Genomic DNA, 19,070 nt, shown 5'->3' with positions numbered 1-19,070 from the left:
CACTGGATTGTCTGGTCCAGACTCGATTATTTACAGACCGCCGTCATATAGCTGGAATATTGCTGAGTGCGGCGTTAAACAACAAAGAAACAAAACAAAATCATCAACTCATAATAGACCCCAATCATTCATAATCCTTTTTTATACTACTGGCCTGTTCTTATGTTTATACTTCGCTCGTCACGCCGAAGACCCGGGTTCGATTCCCGACATGGGTACAATGTGCGAAGCCCATTTCTGGTGTCCCCCGCCTTGATATTGCTAAAAGCGGCGTAAAACCATACCCACTCACTCACTCACTCATATGTTTATCTTATTGCAACTCTTTTAAGTACATACAGGCTTCTCCACTCCAGTGCAACTTCATCCTAATCTACTCAACTGTATAAACACTGCCTCATAGCTGTATATATGCTTATCAACCAAACTCTGTACATCACTAGCTTGATAACGGTGTTAGAACCTACACCCAAACGTCGCTCCTAATTGTAATAAAGGAGTTGTTCATCCCTATATCTTTTCCTTACTTACTTACTGAAGTTGATTGGTCACGATTCAATCACGAGTGCGCCATCCAAGTTATACATGCTGTCTGTGTGGGAGTGACGGGCCAAAACGAATGTCAAGATGACCTCTCCCCTGTCGAGGTGGTTGACCGGCGGTCCAAGCTGACCTTCCCAGCAATCAGTCAAATACCTTGTCATACAACACTCGCGAGATGCGAAAAGCCGTCGCCTGCTGCTAATCCCTCGCCCACGTTGTCAACGTCGATGTCGTGGCACATGGCCCAAAGAAGCCGCGCTGCAAGGGGACAACAGTCAGTTTCTTATCTCCCGTCACTTCTGACTACAACTTTGAAAGACTAATTGGATTATATGTAACTTTCTGTTGACGTTGAATTGGTTTTGTGTCAATATATCGGTAAAGAGGATCAGCGTTTCAATTTAAATTTCTCCAGTAAAGTTGTATTTTTGATAATCGTGTAGAGCGGTAAAACATGAGCGACATTGTCTAGGTGTGGGTGCCACGAAGACACAGCTGGGGATCACGGCACTGCAAGCGCATTGGGATTTTTTTATATTTGTAGAATCAAGCAGGATATTGTGTAATATAAGATTTCAGAGACTTAATGTTAGTCTAGCGGTGCCACTCTGTCTGTGGATATCATCTGCGTACCTCCTTGATCCCTTAACACAACACGCTTGGGGGCTCGATTCGATAACCATATTATATAATAGTGATTATTTTAGTGTGAATGGGTGACAGTGGTTTCATGCTGCATTTAGCAAAATTCCTTACATATCACCAACATAAACACCAAGTACATTGTGACATGTAATGAACTAAACGCCCAGATGATTTAAATAATACAATAATAAAGATGTAACAGAAAGATGTAACAGAACGTGTACACAACCATCAAGTATGTCAAGGGTGTTTCAAGCAGCAGCTACACATGTTTTTGTCCCAAATAAACCCGCGTGGACGAGCCAAACCAGTTGATCAAAACACGCGTTCCAACCCACGTGGCCGGGTACACTCAGTCAGTCCGATCTCGTATCTAGTTGGCATGTAAGTCAAACGGGAATACTGCCCCAAGAATCCCCGAAAAAGGATGCAGCTTGGATACTTTGGACCTATTCTGGCCTGGAGTCCCCAAAAGATATAGGGGAAGTAATCTGTCCCATGTGTGAACTGTCAGGAGCCCTGTGTGAACTGTCACAATCCATGCGTGAACTGTCTGGTCCCATGTGTGAACTGTCAGGAGCCCTATGTGAACTGTCACAATCCATGCGTGAACTGTCTGGTCCCATGTGTGAACTGTCAGGAGCCCTATGTGAACTGTCACAATCCATGCGTGAACTGTCTGGTCCCATGTGTGAACTGTCAGGAGCCCTATGTGAACTGTCACAATCCATGCGTGAACTGTCTGGTCCCATGTGTGATCTGTCAGGAGCCATGTGTGAACTGTCAACGGCCATGAGTGAACTGTCACAATCCATGCGTGAACTGTATGGTCCCATGTGTGAACTGTCAGAATCCATGTGTGAACTGTCACAATCCATGCGTGAACTGTCTGGTCCCATGTGTGATCTGTCAGGAGCCATGTGTGAACTGTCACAATCCATACGTGAATTGTCTGGTCCCATGTTTGAACTGTCAGGAGCCCTGTGTAAACTGTCACAATCCATGCGTGAACTGTCTGGTCCCATGTGTGAACTGTCATGAGCCCTGTGTGAACTGTCACAATCCATGTGTGAACTGTCAGGAGCCCTGTGTGAACTGTCACAATCCATGCGTGAATCCAGGTGTGAACTGTCAGGGGCCATGTGTGAACTGTCAGAATCCATGTGTGAACTGTCAAAGGCCATGTGTGAACTGTCAGGAGCCATTTGTGAACTGTCAAGGGGCATGTGTAAACTGTCAGAATCCATGTGTGGACTGTCAGGGGCCATGTGTGAACTGTCAGGGGCCATGTGTGAACTGTCAGGGGCCATGTGTGAACTGTCAGAATCCGACGTCTGAACTGCCAGGAGCCATATGTGAACTGTAGGAATCCATGTGTGAACTGTCAGGGGCCATGCGTGAACTGTCCGGTCACGCATGGATTCTGACAGTTCACAAATGGCTCCTGACAGTTCACACATGGCCCCTGACAGTCCACACATGGCCCCTGACAGTTCACACATGGCTCCTGACAGTGTGAACTGTCAGAATCCATGTGTGAACTGTCAGGGGCCATGTGTGAACTGTCAGGAGCCATGTGTGAACTGTCAGAATCCGACGTCTGAACTGCCAGGAGCCATATGTGAACTGTAGGAATCCATGTGTGAACTGTCAGGGGCCATGTGTGAACTGTCAGAACCCACTGCTCCCATTCAATTCAGTGATCGAGTCCAAATTTCAAAAATGAATTTAAAATACATTAAAAATGCAGAGGTAACCTAAATAGCAAAAGACACATCGCCACCATATGGTGAATGTGTGTACCAAGTCTTGTAAAGATATCTCTTATGCTGTCAGGGTTCTGCTCAAGAAATGAAACGTGACAGACGGATGGAGCCGGTTTCTATTCCCTGCCAACCGTACCAGGGCTGGACTTGTGAAGATCCAGGGGGGGGGAACAGATCTTCAGCAACCCATGCTTGCTGTAAAAGGCGACTATGCTTGTCATAAGAGGCGTCTAACGGGATCAGGTGGTCAAACTCACTGACTTGGTTGATGCATGTCATCAATTCCAATTGCGTGGATGGATGCTCATTATATTAATCACTGGATTGTCTGGTCCAGACTCGATTATTTAGACCACCATCATATAGCTGGAATACTGCTGAGTGAGGCGTTAAACAAACCAACCAATCACTGGAGCCGTGGGTAACAAAGGAGTCTTGTGCAGAAGTCAGTGGCAGATCCCATTGAAACTATCTACTAGTATGACCTTGATGGTACACACTAGTATTGAGTGAGTTTGGTTTTACGCCGCTTTTAGCAATATTCCAGCAATATCACGGCGCGGGACACCAGAAACGGGCTTCACACATTGGGCCAATGTCGGGATTCAAACCCGGGTCTTTGGCGTGACGAGCGAACGCTTTAACCACTAGGCTACCTGACCGCCCCGTATACACTATTAAGGTCAAATGCATGCTCATACAACCATCGTCCCTCCAAGCAAAGGAATTTGCATATTTATTCAGTGCAAAATGGCAGAGAAGTTGATCCTGGTTACATCTTCACAAGATCCTGGTAACATATTCACTTGCTCGAAAGTAGGCGAGGTGAAATGAGGCATATGTCAGCTCAAGATTATTGTGCTTATAAGAGTGATATACTTGTATGTGTGTCTGGCTGATATCCTAGTTCAGACTATTGCCCGTTTTATTGTGAAGGCAGCTGATTTACCATTTTACTGTTTTAACATAGATACAGTATACTGAGTTGACCAGTGCCTTACTGCCGAGCGCCAGTCAATTAACGAGAAAACATAATTTATAATGTTGTCTCTGAATGTTCAACCATTTATTCAGGGATTTATCTATCACTTCAAACAAAGTGCCCCTGACGGGCAATTTGGGAGAAATGTTATTTTGTTCAAAAACTGGCATTTTCTTAAGTTCATAATTTCTTGAATTCAGAGGTATTTTAACATTCATTTTGAGATTTCATTTAACTCAAAAACGTAAATTTAAGCAATCAGACCTCTTCATCTTTGTTGGTCTTGTAATCAGTGACATACAGGTTACCTCTACAGAGTCGTAAAATTAGCAAGGATATATCTCGACCTGTTCAGAGGTCGAATGTCAGGCCTATGTCGGCAAGAAATGTGATTACAAATGCCCAAATTGGAATTTTAAAATTCCCAGTTCAAGTTAATACATGCATAACTAATAACTAATTTTACTACTTTGTAGATGTAACCTGTTCTTCACATGCAATGGGACTCATGAGGAGGAAGTGTTTCATATCAAAGCATTGAATGCAATCTCAATATACAATGATAAAATTGATCTGAATTTGAGAAATAAGACCTTAAAATGATATTTAGTTTTTCAACAGTATATTTTATTTTGTGAATCGCACCCCAGAGGCTCTTAGTTTACAATCCTAAATTAATCCCTATATTAACAATTACAGGAACTTCGAAGTATATACCAATCTGGGAATTCTAAGTGGCGTTTGCTGCACAGGTCTAATTGAATCCTGTTATACCTATACTTAATTACACCTAAATTTCATCACGAAGCCAAACATTGGGAATGGCTAAACGTTTCACGACTTGAGACCTCAAAGTTGCGACTAAAATAGCTATTTGATAAAAGATAATTTAAAATGCTTTTGACTACCTAAATTTTTGGCTTGTCTTGTTGATTTTATAAGTGGCTACCTGGAAAAGAGTACTTGTAGTATGGCTACTAGTTAAAGAAATTTAACTTTGAGGCCTGTGACTTAGTAACAGATGACTGATCAAAACAATGACACTGTTTTGCACCTGTTATGTTTTATTCAATAACAACTCTACAGGCATTTGTTTTTCCCCATTTCTTCACCTTCAGAAGTTCCTGAAAAGAAAAAAAAATCAGTCACAAGATATGTTGACAGCAAAAATATCATTATCATGGTTAATAAATGAATACATCACTCTACTTGTGAATAATAAATATAATCTACATTCCGCAAGAAAATATGTGATCTAATTTCACAATGGGTGATCAATATTTCAGCAAAAATATTATATTATTAATGGGACTTACGTAACCATGGTAACATGCCATATCAACAGATAATGTGTGTACTTGATGACCAGTTACTTTTGTCAGAAAATGGCTTTGTTTTTTTTCCTTCTCATTAATTACAATTATAGAGTGACTGAGTGATTGAGTGGACATAGTACAGCTTTATGTTGCTGTCAGCAATGTCAACCACAACCCAGCAAGGAACACCAGGAATAGGCTTCACATGTATCTCATATTGAAAGATTCTTGTTTGTTTTTTGTTTAACGCTGCACTCAGCAATATTCCAGCTATATGATGGTGGTCTGTAAATAATCGAGTCTGGACAACTATCCAGTGATTGATATCATGAGCATTGATCCGCGCAACTGGGAACGATGACGTGCATCAACCAAGTCAGCGAGCCTGACCACCCGATCCTGTTAGTCGTTTCTTACAACAAGCATAGTCGCCTTTTATGACAAGCATGGGTTGCCTAGGACTCATATTGAAAGAAAACCACTCACTTTGCAACGATGCCGTCCCTCTTACCCAATCTGTTCAGGCAATCATCAGATTCTCCCTGCAACACAGATCCCACTAGCTACATAACAGTGTATAAACACGGCAAGCTGTCGAGACATTCAAAACAACACTGAGTATGAATCAACAAAAGTTATTGTCCAAAGGATGTGCTTATTGGGGTATCAACACCATGATCATTGCAGCATTTAGACAGTTATGTGAATCAGGTTTTATTCCATCAAGAGAAAAATGGACAGTTCATCTCTTTAATACCAATCCAGTCTGGTCCAGCAGAACAATCCTGCCAGGTTGCAACAAAAGTTCTACATGTACTTAGCAGGGTTTGAATTAATGTAAGTCTGCATGCAAGTCTTCAGGAACGGCTAGTGCAAAAACGTGTGAACAACAGTTTTCACTATAGTATTAGCTAAATGGCCAATCTGTATCATTTCTTTGTGTTTTATTGCCTCACTTGACCATATGATGACGGTCTGTACATAATCCTTCCAACCTTAACCATAGTGATTGACATCATGAGCATCAATATGTATGATTATGCAATCAACCAAGTCATCAAGACCATATGATCCCCACTAGTCACATAGTGGCTCACACATCAGTACAGCGATAGAGACAGGGCAAAGAATGACCCATCTTAATCTGGAAGCTTCAATCGCAACTTCTGTGGAAGTATTGTACTGACATGTCAGCATCACAGTTAGCTTTTGCTTCTTTGTTTGTTGTTTAACGCCGCACTCAGCAATATTCCAGCTATATGACGGTGGTCTGTAAATAATCGAGTCTGGACCAGACAATCCAGGGATTGACAGCATAAGCATCAATCTACGCAATAGGGATATGATGACATGCATCAACCAAGTCAGCGAGTCCGACCACCTGATCCTGTTAGTCGCCTTTTACGGCAAACATAGTCGCCATTTACTGCAAGCATGGTTGCTGAAGACGTATTCTAGCCCAGATCTTCACGGGTCCACAGTTAGCTAATTAGATGCAGTGATGCATCTTCAACTCTTCACAGGGTTGTATACTCCATGTTACTCCATCATGTCCATGAACACACAGACAAACTTGTGGCGTATTTTTAAACAATGAATCCAAGGCATTGTTCCAGCGAAAGGGAAACAAAAGAGAACTCAGACTAATGATCTCAGTTTACATATGCCAGTTTTCTTGGTTGGCAACGCAGTCATGGTGTATACACCATACACACACATTGAACATCAGGAAATGGTCTGCACGAGGATCAAGCACAGATTGTCTTTTGATATCAAGTATATCAACACGATTTGATAAAAGTGGAAAAACTCCAAGACTTGCCAAGGAGATTTTCCACTTTTATCAACAAGTGTTGAAATATTTGATATCAATAGACACGAGGGTGATATTATTTATCATCCAACATCATTTTTCCAACTTTTTCAGTTTGTAGACAGTAATAAGCAGTGTCTTAAGTGTAAAAAGTACTGCCAGCAGCTTCAGTAGCAGGGTCACTAGTGATGTCATTTGATTGTGACGTCATGGTAACCAATGACATCACAATGGTCTGCAAAGCATTGTGATGGAATTAAATTGCAGAGATATCTCTATAATGTAGATATCGCTTGATCTCCTGTGGAAGCCAGTTTTGGATGATAGATATGTGGCCTCATTACATCCTGTTCATCAGCTGAACACTAAAATGGATGCTTACATGTAAGTGCAGGTGATGGAGGAACACAGTGTACACATACACTTCATGTACTGAGGGATAGACACGGCTACTAGTCCCAGACTAGGAACAATCTAGACAGACTAGTTTTATCCCTGAAATCCAGATATTTGACATAACGATATGACAATGGTGTCTAGCCTTGAGCAGTGATGTGCAGATATATCCACGGTACTCACCATCCTCCTGATGGCCCCACAGATGGCATAGGTGGTGTTGGTGCCTGTCATGCGACCAGTAGAAGAATCAACCTGGGACAAAAAGACACAAATAATTTTTTAACATATGGCTACCTTTACATTTCAATTTTTGTCTTCAGATAACAAGAGTCAGAGGCAATTCTCAGTAGTGACTTGTGATGGTAATCGAAATACCTGATAATCAATGTATACAGGTATACTTGAAAAAAGCTGAAGTGGACATGGCGTGAAACGAATTATTTTGCCAGAGCCCCAACAAAGGCATGTAAAGACATCTTTTGGTTTGGGGGAAGTATGGTTTCACACCTAATGTTCCAGCACATCAGGAGAGACACCAGAAATGGGCTTCACACATTATACCCATATGGAGAATCGAACCATGGCGTTTGGCATGACAAACAAACGCTTTAAACACAAGGCTACCCTACCATGGCTTTTTGTTTGGAATGCAATACAGATGATATCAGATTACAAGCATTATCATACTTAGATTAAACTTTCAAAGATGGAAAGAATATTACATAACTTCCACTTACAACATGTACAAGAACACTATTTCTTGTCTACTAATTCAAGTTTTAAAAAAAATACTTTCAGAAAAAACAACATGCAGACTCAGCAAGGTATAGTTCATATTACAAGCAATACTGTGTCCGACGATCATGATTATGTCAGGCTCATTACCATGATTACTACATGCATAAAATGGCTTGATCTGGTGTCTCTTTCACTTACATTGGCGAGGTTGATCTGGATGGAGGCGTGGTCTTTTGCAGCAATGATGCGGTTGCTTGCAGAGCTGTAGAAAACAAAAATAACATTGACTCATCACTGTCAGGGTTCAGCATGCGAGGTAGTGAGAGTGGTTCAGGGGAATTACAGGTTTTAATTAACACTGCTGTGAGCAGTTTTTCGAGTCAGCAGGAAAAACACAACAAGAGGTAGCTTTGCAAGATGAAGATGACAGTAACAGGTAACTATAAGATTATTTTACATTGTAATAGTATTTACAATAAATATAGAAAATAATAAGCAAGATCATATTTATAATAAATCGTTTCTTTTTCCGTTCTATTTAGCCTGCACTCTCAACATGGCAGTATCCTGCTAGTGGTGCATATCATTGGCAGTGTGATTACTTTTTAGAAGGTCACAATCACCTGTATGGTGGTGAAGTGTGGTGTGATGTCACGTTCAAGATTATTGCACTTCTTCAGCAGCGTGCATGCACTTGTGTGCGGTCACTCGTACTAATCCGGACTAATGCCAATTTGATAGTGCTAGTACACTGAGATACCATGCCACAGTTTAACATGAATGCCCCACTCAGACACAGTATATGGACTCTGAGCCAACCAGTCCTTGTTTTAGCCCATTAGTGATAAGACCTGGGAACTTCCGGGGTAGAATAGGTCTGCAGCAACCCATGCTTGCTGTAAAAGGTGACTATGCTTTTCGTTAGAGGTGACGAACAGGATCGGGTGGTCAGACTCGCTGACTTGGTTGATGCATACCATCGATTCCAATTGCATGGATCAATGCTCATGGTAAGAATCACTCTATTGTCTGGACCAGGCTTGATTATTTACAGACTGGAATATTGCTGAGTGCGACATTAAACAAAAACCAACAACTTACTGACGAGTGCCAGGCAGGGTAAGCACAAGTACTATCTTTTAATGTCTCTTGGTATGATATGGCCAGGGATCACATCCCCACCTTTCTCCCTCCGGGCAGACGCTCTACCACTGGACCACAGAGTTGGATTGTACCACAACAGGCATCACATAAACATGATCAGCCAAATCTTAGGCTCGTGGGGATTCTGCATGCAAGAGTGACTGATTTTCGCCTTATACTGATTTGAAAAATATTTAGGCTGTATCGGTGTGTCAGCTAAGGTGATCCTGGTAGTAGATGTTTACTACTTTGGTGAAACTAACGAGTTTAGGCATGCTGCTGTAAAACTAGAAACACACACAGTGTGAACATCTGGAAATCGAAACCATGATTCTAGGTTCCTGGCACCCACAAGAGTTGCAACCCTGCACAGTAAATTCCAGTGACAATCTACCAGTGGGAGTAGTGCACTTTACCGGACTCACTTTGCAGATTTCAAGTAGTGATGTATGGCAAATCGAACTCACCTTGCCAGCTTGAAGCTAAGCTAGGCTAATGGGTTATCTAATTAACCAACACCCAACCTCAGGACCATTGGCGCTTCACAATTAATTTAATGCCTGTTTACCAAGTTATCAGCACTCAATTGATTACCTTTAAGCATATGTGCAGTAGCCATAGTCTCTGCAAAACTACAAAAATTGTCCCAAGTTTGCTCATAGTACATCGTAATAATTTGTGAAAAGAGATAGCTAACACATACCTTACCTTACAACATAACTCTAAGAATCATAAAGGGGTGTTCAATCGGAAAGGAGTGCCTAACCCTCAGGATATGCTTCATCAGTCACAACCCGTCAGTGTTCAAATGAATCAAAAACGTGTGAGAATATATTGGATAATGCCTTCCTCTGTTCAGTTGCCATGACGTGCTCTAAACGTAAGTTGCGTCGAAGTAGGGCTTATTTCATAATTTGTGTAGGGTTGGATCAGTGAAGTGCAAATGATCAAGTGATCAAAATATCAATGTCCTGAGACATGCTGCCTTTCACGACAATCCTCTTACCATTTTCTGGGGATGTACATATCAACGAATTCGCCTGCTTCGTTTTGCATCTTGACGTCTTATGTTTGACCTGGAATGACAAAACAATCTTCTGTAAATTTAGATCTTCCAAATAATTGACAATAAATGAGATACGGACTGTACAATCACAGGGCGATCGTGTATACCTGGGCCTCGCAATGGCTGAACCGGAAAGGAAGAGCACATGTCCTTCCCATAATTCCTCGCACCAAAGGGAATTAACTCTTAGTGATGCGCATGTAAAATATCGACGTTGCTCTTTATAAACTCCGAATAAACTCATTGAACACACTTATGAAAATTAGAGGACGTACTTTATGTATTTTTAGGATAGGTTCCTACAGAAACTAACAAAAGCTTCAGGGTATGACCGTTTCTAAACATATGTAGAATCTACGGTATCAGAGAAGTCTGTAACCCGTCATAATAACCTCGACCACTTTGTATGATAACTCCTATTTTATGCTGTATGTCAAACAGTTTTAGTTTTGTGATTATATCCATGAGTATACACAAATATGTGCAAAGATTAGCCAGTTTCTTAACCATTAGCGCTCCTTCTTACAGTAGCAACCCAACAGATAGGCGAATGCATGCAGTGAGATGTTGCTGAACATGGATCAAGGTAGACTAACATTTAGTCTCTGAAATCTTATATTACACAATATCCTTCTTGACTCTAAAAATAACAAAAAATTCCCTATGCTGATTTGTGGAATAGAGCTAGCTTGAGCTGGCTAGACTTGCTTTTGTATGCATTTCTAGATTATTATTTTTTCATAAAATAAATATATTCCACGGTCATGGTGCAGGACTAGGATCAAGGCAAAATGGCCCAATACCTTTAGATGAAGACTGAATATTCACCTGCTTCTAAATGGCGATCTAACACATAAATTATTATTTACATATATAAATATTGATCTTTTACAAACGATTCATGTAAAACACTAACTCTACCCCACCCTATCAAGCAAATCACACTAAACAATGTCAACAACGGAGTTAAAATAAGACAACGATAATGATCTTTGCAGGGTAACAATTATATAATACTATTAATTAGCGTTCGTAACGCGGCTTACGAATGATATTACAGTTTTACATCACTTCTATTATGGAAATGGTAACACGATCAATGGGAGGCAACTCTAAGTTTCCATTAACAATACACGTGTAGACCCTAGTTGGTTGTTGACAAAATGACACTGGTCGCCATCAAATATACACGTGGCAAACTGGAAATCTTAGACCAGTTATTGTTGCCAACACAGTCAGAATATATTCCAGTCAAAAATTCTGAGGATGGATGGAATGTCATCAAGAAAATGCAGGTGAAAAATATCATCATATGTGGGTCATTCCACAGGAACTCGATGATAGCGTGTAGGCCTATAGCATAATATATTCGTATAGAAAAGAAAATCACACCCCTCTATATATAGAGACTATATGTATATAGAGGGGTGTGAATTTTTTTCGATACGAATATATTATGCTATACATGCTGTCATCGAGTTCCTGTGGGTCATTCTCAGCAAATGTTCGAATCCCTTTTCTTCTGCCACCACTGCCAGTGGCTGATCCGCCATTTGTAAAAGGTATGGTTCCAAAAGCTTCTTGGTCCGTACCACAGGAACTCGATGATAGCGTATATAGCAAAATATATTCGTATAGAAAAAAAAATCACACCCCTCTCTCTCTCTCTCTCTCTCTCTCTATATATATATATAGAGAGAGAGACTATATGTATATAGAGGGGTGTGATTTTTTTTTTATACGAATATATTATGCTATACACGCTATCATCGAGTTCCCGTGGTCAGGACCCACTGGTGTCACTCTGCAGGTAGTGCCATCAGGAATCAGAAAACTTTATCAAAATCACCTCTTATACAATCCATTGGGATTCCGTGTAAACCTATTTTAGTCTTAAGAGGGGACGAATTGGATCGGATTGTCAGGCTCATTGAATAGGTTGATTCAAATACGTATATGTACGTCTTTGGTTGATTGTATGTCAATGTGTCCCAATTGCGTCATGTCAATCTCTGAATTGTCTGGTCCAGACTTGATGTTTTACAGACCGCTTTCATTCAGCTGAAAATTTGTTGAGTGAGGTGTTAATTTAAAAAAAGAAACTCTCTCTATTTTGAAGATTCTTTATCTCAAAATCAGAAATGGTGGGTCATGTGGACTTTGTAGTTTTCAATTCAACAAGGTTGTAATGATATCGATTCAAATATATTTCACAGATATTGTTTAATGAGTGAGTGAGTGAGTGAGTGATCGAGTTGGGTTTAACACCGCTTTTAACAGTATCCCAGTTATATCACGGCGTGTCAGCTTAATGTGGGAGGAAAGCCCGAAGTGATGCAGGTCTCAGACATTTACCACTTCGGTGAAACCCACGAGCACGGGTATAGTGCTGACAAACCTAGAAACATAATCGAACGGGGATTCGAACCCACAATCATAGGTTTCTGGCGTGCCCAAGGGACGCAACTCTGTACAGCAAATCGCGGCGCCTTAGACGACTGGGCCGCCCGTGCCGCCTGTTTAATGAGTATATGTTGACAGTATATGTTTCCCCCAAGGCCCGAGGTGCACCTGCTATAGCAATCGTGGGCTGTCTGAGTCTGGCCGTGGAGGTGGCTGAAGATCGGGAACACAGCACAGTGGATGACCTGGCTCACTTCATCTGTGACCGCCTACATCACCTAGTGACCGCCCGCCCCACTGCTGTCAACATGGCCGAGGCCTCAAAGAGACTGACCAGCCTCATGAAGGACATGGCAGCAGAGTCTGGACAAAAAGTGGACACTTTGAGAGAAAGGTAGGCTGACCCTGGCCACGCCTCTACTTTTTTGGTTTGCAGAGTATTGGGCCCGTTCCCCAAAGCAATCTTAGCACTAAGAGGATCGTAACTTCCATACTTAAAGATAGGCTAAAGTCAATCATAGCACGAAGATCACTTTGTGGAACGGACCCTGAGCAATAAGCTTCGTCTGTTCACAATAATACTAACAAGAAGTTTGTGTAGCTCAATATTTGTTTAGTTTGGTAGCAAAGCTGTGCTGGTTGGTCAGTTTAGTGGGAAAAAATAGAGGCTCATAGTACTGTTCAATGCCACAATGTTAGGTATTTTTACATCAATATGTATGTGTATTTACTGATGAAAGGGCTGTGTTCTCTGTGGAAGCAGATTGCTGATCACAGAGACAACATTCAATGCATTTGACAAATCATTGTTTAAAAAAAAGCTGACAGTTACTTTAATTTTGTATGATTTTTTAAGTTGTATCTTCATTTTTTCAAATGTATCAAAGATGGACCATTCTTGCGATGCACAAATGGGCGTCCAGTACTCACAAATGTGGAGAATGGACGAGAAAAAGAATATACTGCATCCTGAGAGATGCACAATATTTAATATTCATTGTACCTACAGCGTATGAAGAGCAGTTATGGGGGGTCTGTTATTTCATCCATCAATCATTACCACTGTCCACATGAGACCACCTATGTGATCTAAAGGTAGAGCGCCTGCCCAGAGAGCAGAAAGTCTGTGGTTCGATCCCTGGCCGCATCATACCAAAAGATGTGAAAAGATGGTACTTGTTGTTACCCTGTCTGGCGCTCGTTATTGAGGGGTTATTGAGTTCCCAGGTCTTGTCACTAAGGGGCTAAAACAAGGACTGGTCGGCGCGGAGTCAGTATACTGTGTCTGAGTGGGGTATTCATGTTAAACTGCGGCATGGTATCTCAGTGTGTTAGCACTATAAAATCGGCATATCACACATACACTCACACACACTCACCTCACCTCACCTCACCTCACCTCACACATGATCATTGATTCATTCCAGGCTCTAAACAAATGATCTGAATGTACACACACTACACCATTTCATTACTTTACAGGACACTCATATTGCCTGCAAGGACCCATAAAATTAATTATTGGGTGTCCACTGGACACTCACTTTTGTTAGTCAAGGTAAAACCCTTTGCAAATAATGAATTAAGACAATTTAACTTCTTTGAGTGGCATTTAGAAGTTGGAATGGTAACTAAGACAAAATTTTGTCTTACTTAAGACAATTTAGTTTAGTTTTGTTACCAAATTTTGTGAAAGGATGTATATGTTTTGTCTGTAGGTTTATCAAGGAATGTGAGGATATGCTGGAGAAAGACATTGCTGTCAACAAGAATATTGGAAAATATGGCGCCGACCATATACTGGCACAGTGCAAGAATAAACCAGTGAAAGTCCTCACTCATTGCAACACAGGCTCTTTGGCGACTGCCGGCTATGGAACTGCTCTGGGTAGGTGCTTCTGTCTACAGCTGGTACAATGTAGGCTGTGTAACTGGGCAGGTGCTTCTGTTTACAGCTGGTACAATGTAGGCTGTATCACTGGGCAGGTGCTTCTGACTACAGCTAGTACAATGTAGGCTGTGTAACTCGGTAGGTGCTTCTGTCTACAGCTGGTACAATGTAGGCTGTATAACTGAGCAGATGCTTCTGTCTACAGCTGAGGCAATGTAGGCTGTGTAACTGGGCAGGTGTTTCTGTCTACAGCTGGTACAATGTAGGCTGTGTAACTGGGCAGGTGCTTCTGTCTACAGCTGGTACAATGTAGGCTGTGTAACTGGGCAGGTGCTTCTGTCTACAGCTGAGGCAATGTAGGCTGTGTAACTGGGCAGATGCTTCTGTCTACAGCTGGTGCAATGTAGGCTGTGTAACTGGGCAGGTGCTTCTGTCTACAGCTGGTACAATGTAGGCTGTGTAACTGGGCAGGTGCTTCTGTCTACAGCTGGTGCAATGTAGGCTGTGTAACTGGGCAGGTGCTTCTGTCTACAGCTGATACAATGTAAGCTGTATAACTGGGCAGGTGCTTCTGTCTACAGTTGTTGCAATGTAGGCTGTATAACTGCCCTAGGCAGGTGCTTGTGTCTACAGCTGGTACAATGTAGGCTATATAACTGGGCAGGTGCTTGTGTCTACAGATGGTACAATGTAGGCTGTATAACTGCCCTAGGCAGTTGCTTGTGTCTACAGTTGGTACAATGTAGGCTATATAACTGGGCAGGTGCTTGTGCCTGCAGTGGGTACAATGTAGGCTGTATAACTGCCCTAGGAAGGTGCTTGTGTCTACAGCTGGTACGATGTAGGCTGTATAACTGCCTGGGCAGGTACTTGTGTCTACAGCTGGTACAATGTTGGCTATATAACGTCCCTAGGAAGGTGCTTGTGTCTACAGTTGGTACAATGTAGGCTATATAACGGCCCTAGGAAGGTGCTTGTGTCTACAGCTGGTACAATGTAGGCTATATAACTGCCCTAGGAAGGTGCTTGTGTCTACAGCTGGTACAATGTAGGTTATATAACTGCCCTAGGAAGGTGCTTCTGTCTACAGCTGGTACAATGTAGGCTATATAACTGCCCTAGGAAGGTGCTTCTGTCTACAGTTGGTACAATGTAGGCTGTATATTTGGGCAGGTGTTCGTGTCTATAGTTGGTGCAATGTAGGCTGTGCAACTGGGCAGGTGCTTGTGTCTACAGCTGGTACAATGTAGGATATATAACTGCCCTAGGCAGGTGCTTGTGTATTGAAGAAACATTTATACTGTTCAGTACTCATAACCTAAAACCACATTGAATCTTGGGTCTTCCCTGCTAAGTAACTTTTGTGATATTTTTTGCCCCAAAGTTTGTCCTTGCAAGGCCAACCCTTCCTGATATTCATTGAACAGTTCCCTCTCAGCAGTAGAAGCAAACTACCTACCAACTATCTCTGACAATGTCTTGACATGAATAGAAGTCTTGGTTCCTTCACTTACAGAAACAATGAACGATTATAATGAGACATTCTAATGTGTTACAGGTGTTGTAAGAGCACTTCACGAGAGAGAGAAGATCTCACATGCTTATTGCACTGAAACCAGGCCCTACAACCAGGGCTCAAGGCTGACAGCGTACGAGCTAGTCCATGAGAAGATCCCTGCTACTCTTATCTGTGACAGCATGGCAGCTATTCTCATGGACCAGCAGGATATTTCAGCCGTAGTTGTTGGAGCAGACAGAGTTGTTGCTAATGGCGACACTGCCAACAAAATAGGGACATATCAGTTGGCAATAGCGGCCAAACATCACAACGTGCCATTCTATGTCGCGTGTCCTTCAACAACCTTTGACCCGAACTTGACCTCCGGGAAGGACATTGAGATAGAGGAACGACCTAGCGGGGAGATGACAAGTGTAAAGGGAATCAGAGTAGCAGCTCATGGTGAGTGGGAGCAGTGTCCAGAATAACTGCTTGCCCGCCGGCCCCTAGCTAACAACTTTTCTGTTGGACTGCTTTAAATTTTCCTCCACCTGCCTGACTGTCTGGCAGACAATTTTAAGACTACTTATGTATTATTATAGTCGTAGTTTTATTATAACTCCTCCTAAATTCTATGTTCCTGTATATTGTTATAATTTGTATCTTTTAACGTAAAATATATTTGCAAATGATGTTTCACTTCAAAATTTATTGACAGAGTGGCGGAAGCACGGAAGTGTTTTTCTTTCAAATTATTTCCCCCTGTATCCATGATCACAAAATATCAGCGACTGACCATGCTGGGGAATATTTACTTAAAATCTATTCTGTCCCCCTCCACAAATAATAAGTGGCAAGTCCCTTTAACTCATGTTGTTTTTGATGTCCAGGAATCAACTGCTGGAACCCGGCATTCGACATCACCCCTGCCAGCCTCATCACGGGCGGTATCATCACCGAGTTTGGGGTGTTTTCCCCTGCCGACCTCAAGGCACAGCTGGCACACTGCTTGAAGACTGACAGCTGATTGGCTGAATTCCAGAGCATTAATCAAGAATATTTGCTTTTCGGCAGGGTCTTTGTGTTGTCATAGCATGGGTAACAGGTTTTACACGTTATGTTCAAGGTAAACAGAATTAGTTTCTCAACTTATGATTTTGGTAATTCTACTATAATGACAATAATTTCTACCTTTATGTGTATGAGTTGTCATATTCCCAAGACAAGGGAGTTGACTGTAAAGGACCAGTTTCCTACCAAGCTGAACTAGACTGGAATTTCTGGGCTCAATCGTAGTGCAACCAGTGGCTATTACAAGTTATGTCCCTTCTATAGCCCTCCTATTGACCAATCAGATTCTACCTCTCATATTACTTGCATTTGCTTCAAATAAAATGGTGTCGCCCAGTGAAGACGATCTGATCGTTACTCAAGATCTATATTGTTATAAAACTGGTTGTACTTTGCGAAATGCATCAAATCAGGTGATGAAAAACATGAAAAGATTTGCAAAACATCTGTTGATACTAAGTTGGCGGTTCACATGCTTTGCAAATCCTGCAGTCGACCGAAATCTGCACGTTTAAATCCATTCTGTAAACAAACCAGATGTCTAGTTTGTTACGCGATTTTGATTGGACTATGCATAGACTCGTTAGTCCAGCAAAAATACGACTCTGGAATTCCAGCCTAGTTCGGCAAGGGTGGAAACTGGACTCTTACAGTCAGCTAACTCCCTTATCTCGGGAAGATGAACAGAGAAGTACACTAACACTGAGGATAGTCCTGGATTTATGATTCCACAAATATTACCTAAATCTACCAGAGTATCAGATTGTGTGTAGCTGCTTACATTCATATGTGTTCATCTGTCTGTGTGTGTGTGTGTGTGTGTTGGTGTGTGTGTGTGTGTGTGTGTGTGTGTATGTGTGTGTTGGTGTTGGTGTGCGTGCATGTGTGTTGGTGTGTGTGTGTGTGTGTGCTCATGTGTGTGTGTGTTTGTGTGTGTCTGTCTGTTGATGACTGTTTCCTGATTGGCTGATATTAGAATGTGTGAGACATGTATTGCTTTTTTGCGCTGAACGATGTCACTGATTTCATATTGTTATCAAGATATTTTGTATGTTAATGATTAAATAAGAAATCTGTGCAGTTATCATTGTTTACATATTTTTTTAATAGGAATTGACATTTCAGTGAACACAAAATTAATTGCTTACTTAGTTTAATGGTCAGTGTGTTTAGTGTCCAGGTAAGAAAAATAATTCGAACAGAAGAGTCGCCCATTGATCTACATAACTAAGGGGGGTTGGAGGTACACAGTGACAGTGTTCCTCACAGCAGTCACGGTCATTGTACACTTCAGCAAAACTTCAGCACATTCTTTTATCGAAGTCTTCGATAGTTATTTATAACTTTTAAGAAGTTGGGAGAACATGAATACATGACACCTTTTCATGGATAGCAACTTCTTGTACTTTTTGTATGACATTTCATAGCTACTTCTTGCTCCTTCATCAGGTGAATGCTTAGTAAATGCGTAGAGTACTATATATACATAAATCATGGTGTTTACACAACACAAGGTAGGATTAAAGTACAAAGATATCACACACACACACACACACACACACACACGTCAGGTAGTATCTACACACTTACCAATCTCCTTCCAGATTGTCGAAAGTGACTTTGGCAATGACATTACCTCGCATACGGTGAGGTGAAATGAGGTTTAACGTCGCGTCCAAGACCATTGCACTTATCTAGCGACGTACATGCCCTTGTGTGTGTGTGGCTGCTTGTACCAGTCCGGACTGATGCCGATTTATGGTGCTTGCACACTGAGATACTATGCCGCAGTTTAA

General features: G+C 41.7%; 2 protein-coding genes across 2 annotated transcripts; one reads left to right on the top strand and one right to left on the bottom strand.

The window, feature by feature from the left end:
• Nucleotides 1-4,982: 4,982 nt before the first annotated feature.
• LOC139478763 (small ribosomal subunit protein eS21-like) lies at nt 4,983-10,587 on the bottom strand. Its single transcript, XM_071261377.1, has 6 exons — nt 10,519-10,587; nt 10,352-10,421; nt 8,401-8,464; nt 7,645-7,716; nt 5,739-5,794; nt 4,983-5,060 (listed from the first exon to the last, which is right to left on the bottom strand). Exons 2-6 carry the CDS (start codon nt 10,399-10,401, stop codon nt 5,051-5,053), a joined length of 252 nt encoding a protein of 83 aa, XP_071117478.1. The 5' UTR covers nt 10,402-10,421; nt 10,519-10,587; the 3' UTR covers nt 4,983-5,050.
• Nucleotides 10,588-11,523: 936 nt separating this feature from the next.
• LOC139478594 (methylthioribose-1-phosphate isomerase-like) lies at nt 11,524-18,128 on the top strand. The gene is made up of 5 exons (XM_071261140.1): nt 11,524-11,706; nt 12,970-13,208; nt 14,533-14,702; nt 16,264-16,665; nt 17,094-18,128. The coding sequence occupies exons 1-5, from the start codon at nt 11,575-11,577 to the stop codon at nt 17,228-17,230; spliced, it is 1,080 nt and encodes a 359-aa protein (XP_071117241.1). The 5' UTR covers nt 11,524-11,574; the 3' UTR covers nt 17,231-18,128.
• Nucleotides 18,129-19,070: the final 942 nt, after the last annotated feature.

The sequence above is a fragment of the Haliotis cracherodii genome, unplaced genomic scaffold, assembly GCF_022045235.1.
Source record: "Haliotis cracherodii isolate W230 unplaced genomic scaffold, xgHalCrac1.p SCAF_4, whole genome shotgun sequence".
Classification (NCBI taxonomy): domain Eukaryota; kingdom Metazoa; phylum Mollusca; class Gastropoda; order Lepetellida; family Haliotidae; genus Haliotis; species Haliotis cracherodii.
The sequence above is the reverse complement of the archived record's forward strand: the minus strand, read 5'-3'. Positions and strand labels throughout refer to the sequence as shown.

What these genes read in the sequence shown, in the direction of transcription:
- LOC139478763 (XM_071261377.1), bottom strand. Translation starts at nt 10,401, where the DNA reads ATGCAAAACGAAGCAGGCGAATTCGTTGATATGTACATCCCCAGAAAA. An exon ending in TCCAGATCAACCTCGCCAAT is followed by an intron (nt 7,717 to 8,400) that starts GTAAGTGAAAGA and finishes TTTTTGTCCCAG; the next exon opens with GTTGATTCTTCTACTGGTCG. An exon ending in GTGGGGCCATCAGGAGGATG is followed by an intron (nt 5,795 to 7,644) that starts GTGAGTACCGTG and finishes TCTGTGTTGCAG; the next exon opens with GGAGAATCTGATGATTGCCT.
- LOC139478594 (XM_071261140.1), top strand. Translation starts at nt 11,575, where the DNA reads ATGACACTGGTCGCCATCAAATATACACGTGGCAAACTGGAAATCTTA. An exon ending in GTGGACACTTTGAGAGAAAG is followed by an intron (nt 13,209 to 14,532) that starts GTAGGCTGACCC and finishes TTTTGTCTGTAG; the next exon opens with GTTTATCAAGGAATGTGAGG. An exon ending in AATCAGAGTAGCAGCTCATG is followed by an intron (nt 16,666 to 17,093) that starts GTGAGTGGGAGC and finishes TTTGATGTCCAG; the next exon opens with GAATCAACTGCTGGAACCCG.